Source organism: Ambystoma mexicanum, chromosome 6p (assembly GCF_040938575.1).
Source record: "Ambystoma mexicanum isolate Mex_15411 chromosome 6p, UKY_AmexF1_1, whole genome shotgun sequence".
NCBI classification, from domain to species: domain Eukaryota; kingdom Metazoa; phylum Chordata; class Amphibia; order Caudata; family Ambystomatidae; genus Ambystoma; species Ambystoma mexicanum.
In genome coordinates, this window is record NC_090935.1 from 1,085,275,692 (window position 1) to 1,085,283,236 (window position 7,545).

The window sequence follows — 7,545 nt, forward strand, 5'->3', positions numbered from 1 at the left end:
TAACATTTTACCTCGTGCTGTTCCCTCAGCAGGACAAGGGCAGTGTTTAATTCCCTCTACCACCCAGACCAACATCTGCCAAGCACGCTCCCTGGTTGCCAGGCCGTAACTTTCAGGGATGCCAGGAAAGAACAATGTGTATTAAAAATGTATGATTTTGTAACTCCCTGAAAAATTAGCAAAATGTTTTTTTGGGCAAAAAATGTGTGCTCCTTGGCATTTCTTATTCATCCTTTTACTTTCCATACCAACTATACATAATCAAAAAGTAGAAAACAGCTTTCTCCACAGAGCCCACAGTGGCAGCTAAACCGTGGTCTCGGGGGTGAAAGGGAAACTGGGTCGAGGAGGGAACGTTGAAGGGTAGGAAAAGTCAAGGATACAAAAAAGTACAGACTTAACTAACATGTAGGGAAATTCAAGCATGGGCGAGTAATAATGATTGTTGAGATTAACTTCTAGTTTTTTATTGTTTGGATCAGAAGAAAATGTTACAAGAAGAGGCAAAAGCTTCACTTATTGGCCAGCAGAAATGTCACAGAAGCAGTTAGAAGAGTGGTTGAGATATTATGACATTAGGTCATGTGGCAGTGAAATGGACTTCAGATGTAATGCCAGGAAGCAGTGAGGCCTAGCAAGCAGATCATCATATTGGACGCCTCCTTGCTTATAGCCGGAAAGGGTTCGGCTTAAGTCGAGCCAGAGGTGCGAAAGCCAGGAATTTGCAACAAGCAGTATCTGGGCTAGGGGACACACTGGGTAGTTTGACAGAGGATCTCCCCCACCCCAAACTAGGTCAGCCTCCGGTGGAAGAGAGCACAAGTTTCACTCTTGTACATAGTGAATTGGCAAATAAGAAACTGGAATTCAGTATGAGAGAATTAAATTAGATGTAAGGTTGCAAAAACACACAGCAGACTCACTCAATCAAAGGAGGCATCCACATGAAGGACAACACTCTTGGATGGAACCAGCCCATTATAAGGCCTGCCTGCAGGGCCTGTCTGACACTTTAGACACAGGCTTTGAGGACTTCCTGCACTGCCTGGATAGGTTCAAGCGATGCCCTGGGACAGACAGCATGCTTCCGCTTATTCCATACAAAACCCTGAATTGCCAGGTTCTATACAGAGAAAAGCTGGAACAATCGGCACTCCTAAACAGAGAGTGGGTCTTGATCTGTGGCTCCTCAGAGAGCAATGCCCTTCACTGCATTGCATGGAAGTTAATGATGCCTGCTAGGCACTTTACTGTAATAGTACTGGTGCTGGGTGAAGTGAGATTCCTCCTTGCCACAGACTGGCCTCTTCTGGGAATCTGCATAATCCACCTTCCTGTACCTGGGCTGCATTCATATTGTCCTGTTTATAGAGGGCAGCAACGTAAGCCTAGGTTCAGAAAGGTTGTAGGGTCTGAGTGTGGCTAACATTCATTTAGATGACTTGGAGGCTAACAGTCATTTTCTGCCTTTAATCAGATAATGCAGAGGAGCTGATGTACACAAACTGTGATTGAAGTCAGTCGCCCACATCAAACACAAAGTACGCCCATGTTTGGTCCAAGAATAATAAAATGTATCTCTGCATGCAGGACTTCTTGGCAAAGTGAGCTGCCTAGTGAGGTTAACAAGGATCATGATGTAATCTTAATAAAAAGTTTATGTTACTAGGATTTATAACACTGCTTCCATTTGCCTGGTCTTCAGGCACTTTGGCAGATTTGAAATGTAAGAGGTGTGGGTTAGTGGGGAGAGAACATGCCAGACAATAATAATAAACATAGCCCAGAATAGTCACATCTGTGTTGATACACGCAGACTGGAGTAGACACATTTGTCAGGAGTCTCTCTGCCACAATTAAGAGAAGAAATGGAAACTAAAGTGCAGTGCTCAAAATTGAGGGGAGCTTTCAGCTTTTTAGCTCCTGCTTGTGGCTCAGAAGAGTCTGGTTAGCTTGACACGAACAATTAGAGGGCGCTACTTTTGTCTTCCCAGGACAAGTGTCGAAAAAACACACCTATGTGGATTTAACTCTGGGTGTTTTTGACAATCTATAAATGAGCACTAGGACAAATCTATATGACATTGAAAGCATAAGGGGTCATACATAACGGACACGTGATATATTTTCATCGATGTGTAAGGAAGATTTGTGGAACACTGCCTACGAGCTCCCAGTTCCTCTATGGTAGCGCCTGGTCAATTGTTAATGCTTGATAATCAGTAGCTGCTTTCAGCTCCCGCTTATCAAATCTTAATTTTGAGTCCAAGTGATCACATTCCATCTCAACTACTCCTGCCTGCATGCTGTTAGTACAAGCCCATTTGTTATCTACCCACCAGGAATACCTCCCTAAATATTAATTTGAATGGGTTTGCCAACCAAATTTAAATCCATCAAAAAGATGGCTAACATTTTTTAAAAGTTGTACTTTTCAGGTAATCATTTGAAAACCGCTATATATGTACAAATATTCTCACACCCAAATCAAGTTCTTCCATTTGTCTCTGTGGTGGAAATTAGTCGAACAATGTTTGTTATCAAAATTGTCTTCAATACAGTGAATAACGAATCCTGTAGTGAAACGCCAACACGGATACAATGTAACAGAAACAAGGCAAGAATTTTAAAATAAAAACGGTTATTGGAAAAGTTTTTGGGGTAAGGATATTTGTAAAAATAGCTCTTCTCCAATATTCACCCACAACCAGTAGTGACAAAAATTGCATGGTATAAGCTTTTTAGAGTATAGGTATCTGCAAAGCCCATTATATTTTGTAAAACATTAAGTATACCTGCTCTAGGTGTCACCATGTTGACTTCAGCTTATTTTATTAAAAGTGATCTAATATTCATCCCCCTTATTATAAGAAAGCCACACAGTTCATACAATCGAGATAATGGAAAACACTAATGTAGAGTCCGTAGAACATGAATAGGAAAAATCATGGATTACACAAACATAAAGTGCACACATTGCTATGTTCATAATGTTTGCTTCCACCAGAGGTTCATATTTATATAGCATGATTTATTAAGAGGGTTCTGCGAGTTTTCCACCTGGTCATATGATAATCACGCTTTGTCGAGATCTTTGGTTGTCATTTTTCGCACGCACAAGGGTTCCCACAACGTTCCTTTTGGTTCCAAAGTTGTATTAGTTCTTCAGGCGAGTACTGAGGGGAAGACAGCATACCCGTTTCACATTTCTTCTCACACAGCCAGAGACTATCCTGATGCCTCATTGGACCAATGGCTGCCATCCATATACCCATACTAACATCTTCACCCTGATAAGTCTTTAATCTTTCCGAGTTGCTGGAGAGCCATTCAACGATGTCTTTGGAGATAACATATCCAGACCCACAAGCAAAGGCTGGATAGGCCGCACTTCGATACTCCAACTCTTGCCACTTCCCCGTTGTATCGACAGCCCAGTTGAGTCTGAAGTTACCCCACCAGACATTTGGCCGGTCAAGTTTTTTGTCCAAAATACTGTCAAAAACGTTCTCCATGTCAATGTAGCAGTCGTCGTCAGTCTTGAGGAGCAAGTCGAAGCTGGTTGACTCCACTGTCCATCTGTAGAAGTGAAGCAACTTGGAGGGGACGTTCCTGTACGTGTCAACGACATCCACAAAGACAATGTCCTGGTAGGTGGCACTCTCCCTCTGGAGAAAGGCCTCCTCTTCCTGCATTGCAATGTGATGCTGAGCCATTCTCTCCGGGCGGGCTTGCAGGTGCCGCACCAGCGCCTCCCCCTCGTGGAGGGTGTACACGAATCCCCCGGCTACCCCCTCAACACCTTCGGTGAACTCGTAAGGCAGAAGACCCTCCTCCACCGTCAGTATCTTCAGCACACCGCCGCCGTCATTGACAATGACCCCATGGGCGCTCAGAGAGGCAAGACCCACAGGGTCGTGGCTCTCCCAGGTCACTGTACCCTGAAAGCCCTCGGGCAGGATAAACTGCTCCACGGGCTTGTACCAGAGACCATTAACCTGCACCCCAGCACTAGCCGGGCTGAAGCGGGCCGTGAAGAGCGCCTCTTCATGTTCGGCCTGGTAGAGGCGCACGGTGACATTGCTCTGTAACGCTGCGCCCGCCTCCCCTTGGTGCAGTACTCCCAGCCGCGTAATCACTACTGGGTGCAATACTTGAAAGTGCACATTTAATACCCGCTGCTGGGGCAACAGTATAGCGCCATGCGGCACACCGAAAGCCTCGATCTCCTGGTGTAGAACGGGCCGGCTTATGTTGAGCAGGTGACAAGAATAGGGGTCCTCGCGGTCCGGGGCAGGCAGGGCGCAGCCGCGGGACCCGACAATGAAGCGCACCAGGGCACGGGAGCCCAGCGCCGGGTGCCCGGATAGGTGCTGCAGCCAAGTGCGCCGGATAGCGCTGCGTTGGTCGCGGTTGCCCCGCGCGGAGAGTACGCCCACCACCAGCTCATGGTGCCGACGCCGCTGCCAACCCGGCAGTGAGGCTGCCAGGCCCGGCCAGCTGAGAGCCGCCTCGGGCCCCTGCAGCCAGAGATGAAAGGCCACTGCGAGCACACAGGGACAGAGCAGCAGCAGGCCGCGCATCGGGCCCCGGCAGCCCCTCCGTTCTAGCACACACGGCCCCGCCTGCTCTGAAACCGGTGAGCGCTACCCCCAACCCGGGGGCTCACTGATGCACAAGTCTGACAGGAGCCATTTTCCGGTATGTTGGGGAAAGCCGCCTAACGCGCCATGGTGCGCAGAATCGAAATGCATTGACATTAAGAAAAAACTAGACCGACATCGCATAAGGCGGCCATGTTAGACGTAGACGAACACAGAGTAGCTATGCCCAATAGCGAAAGCGGCGAAAATACCTAACGCCTGCCACGGTTACCATTTGTCAACATGACTATTCATGTGCATATTGTGTATATTAAGGTCAACATGGCAAAAGGATCGGTTGCGACCAAGAGCATACTTAACGGTAATCTTGATTACTCCTGGTCTCACTCTTCCTCGTCACAGTACTCATTTATTACTAGTGAGGTTGCCAACTTCAATCTCAGGAATCCATTCCATTTTGTAATACTCAACTTCAATCTCAGGAATCCATTCCATTTTGTAATACTCATACCTGCCCCCCACTCCAGAGAGCACAATACTGCCCCACTCCCACATGTTAGTTGCAATACAACCTAACACATCATGGAAGGCTTTTCATGCAGCACCAGGGCGGGCGAAGAGGGTCGCAAGTACTGTGAGGAGGAAAAGTAGGATTAGGAGTAATCAAGATTACTGGTAAGTAACCGGGTCATTACCTCCATGTCCCTCTTCCTCGTCCCAGTACTTAATTCTGAGGCATAGCAAAGACAGCAGTGACAAATGGATCCATGAACACATAGCTCTCAACTCACCCGCTTTTGGCGGGTGTCACCCGCCTTGTAAACAGGTGAGTCACCCGCCAAGCCTCGTGCACGCCCATTCATTTCAATGGGCCTCTCACCCGCCAAACACAAAATCGGGTGATTTCACCCGCCTTTGCATCAAAAAAGGTTGAGAGCTATGTGAACACCAACAACAAAGACCTACATACATGCCAACCCTCCCAATTTAGGTTGGATACTCACGATTTTTAATTGAAAAATCGGGCTATTTTTTACTGTCTCTTGCCTAAAATAATGATAACCCCAACGCAATTATAAGGGAAAATACATTTTCACCGATTGCTGTGGTGAAATCTCATACATGCCAACCCTCCCGATTTAGGCGGGAGAGTCCTGATTTTCCAGTGAAAAATATTGCAAATTTCGTCAAGCATATTTTTAGGAACAACTGTCAACTCTAATTGGTTAATTTCAAGTAATTACTGTGGAAAAGCCCACCTAGGTCCTTCCAGTGTACTGGAAAACCCTATCCAGTCATTTGTGCATCTCATGTTTAATGGAGGCCATGGGTTTTATCGCTCAAGTCACAATTGATTTCACATATCTCGCTTCTTACAGCCCGTAAAATGCAACTCCACCCTCTCAAGCCCACACGGTCATTATTGCTTCTAACAACTTAACTTTAAACCCCACTCCTCTCTGAACTGTTGCATGTGTCACACTAAATGTGAATGTTAACTATTCCCTGCTACCCTAAATGGTATGCCAATAATAAAGTGTATGTTGTAATGCCTGTTTCCTCCTACAATCTACTGTATCTATGCATGCAACCCCTACCAGTGTATTGTGTTCCACTGCTGCCTGAAGCTGAAGCATAACCCCACCAAAACCAAATTCATACTACTGGGCCTTCCTCTAAGCAGAACCCCACTCAGGTGGCTGTAGGGAATGCGGTTGGATGGAATCAAGCCTTGACTCAACCACTCAGCAAAATTCCTAGGCTTCATTGTGGATAGCAATCTATCCTTCCAACACCATGTGAAAAAGACTCATGTGGCTTTTTAAAATCAGATTTCTGTACTCCACAAGATCAAGCCTTTATGCCCGCACTAGGGTTTTCAAGTGGAAGCCAATGCTACCTCTTTAGAGGCCCTAGTTATCTTGAATTTCGACAGGGGTAGCACTATCATTGCAGGACTCAAAGCTGCTAACCTGCCGCCACACCTCAAAGGGGCCCACAACGCTGTGGCTCACCTCCTTATGGCTCTATAAAATTTGACCACATATTCCCCACCTTGCATGCATTACACTGTTTTCCCATCTTGGCTAGGATCTGGTTCAAAATTGCGTGCCTCACTTACGAGGAAACCGCTGCCCATATGCCAGCCTATCTGATGGCTATATTAAAAGCATTGGGTGGCACATTGTATTCTCACAGTAAGACCGTCACCAGACTGGAACTAGGCTGGCTCTCAAGAGGAAAACTAGGAAACAGCCCCTCTCTTGTCCTCTGGAACTTCATCCTGGTGGCAATCTGGGCTGCCCCAAGTCTCCTTCAGTTTAGGAAAGACCTAAATACCTGGCTCTTCCAACAGCACCTTGGTGTAACCTATATTCCTGCTAACATGTACATACCCCCATCCGTATATATTAAATTGTGATCAATATTACTAATGTTTGCAGAAAGGATATTTACAAATTGAATAGAAGTGTGGGCAAATCAGAGATAATATTAAAATAGGACACTTTTTATATGCCTTACATAAACTATAATTGACAAAACCAATAGGTCTGGTGTTATGTAATTCAATTTTCAGTCTCAAATGCAGAGCTGCAGCCAAGACATGTTAATGTTAAAGGACATTTGGACCGCGCACTATCACCACCGGAGAGGCGCTCTGGCGGATCTGAAAAGGGAAAGGGGTTGGGGTGAGTTAGTGGGACTGAGCGGGAAAAGTGCAAGAGAGCAGTGATGTGCTGTTGGCAGCTTCAGTTCGGGTAACACCGTTCGCTGAGCTTAGGTGTGCTTTCCGGTTGGTAGCCGTTGTGTTCTGTTGCGCAAGGCTATGTGTGATTTGTTTTGTTGTTGCAGTGTGGTGAAGTGCTTGCGGTTTGGTTTGCTTTAGATGTGCGGTTGTGTTTGGTTAGAGTTTGAGAGGTGTATGCAGAAGGTTGAGATT

At 46.1% G+C, this 7,545-nt stretch overlaps 1 protein-coding gene across 1 annotated transcript; it reads right to left on the bottom strand.

Annotated features, from left to right (window-relative positions):
* Window positions 1–442: 442 nt before the first annotated feature.
* B3GALNT2 (beta-1,3-N-acetylgalactosaminyltransferase 2) lies at window positions 443–4,739 on the bottom strand. The gene has a single exon (XM_069625674.1). It carries the CDS (start codon window positions 4,581–4,583, stop codon window positions 3,102–3,104), a length of 1,482 nt encoding a protein of 493 aa, XP_069481775.1. The 5' UTR covers window positions 4,584–4,739; the 3' UTR covers window positions 443–3,101.
* Window positions 4,740–7,545: the final 2,806 nt, after the last annotated feature.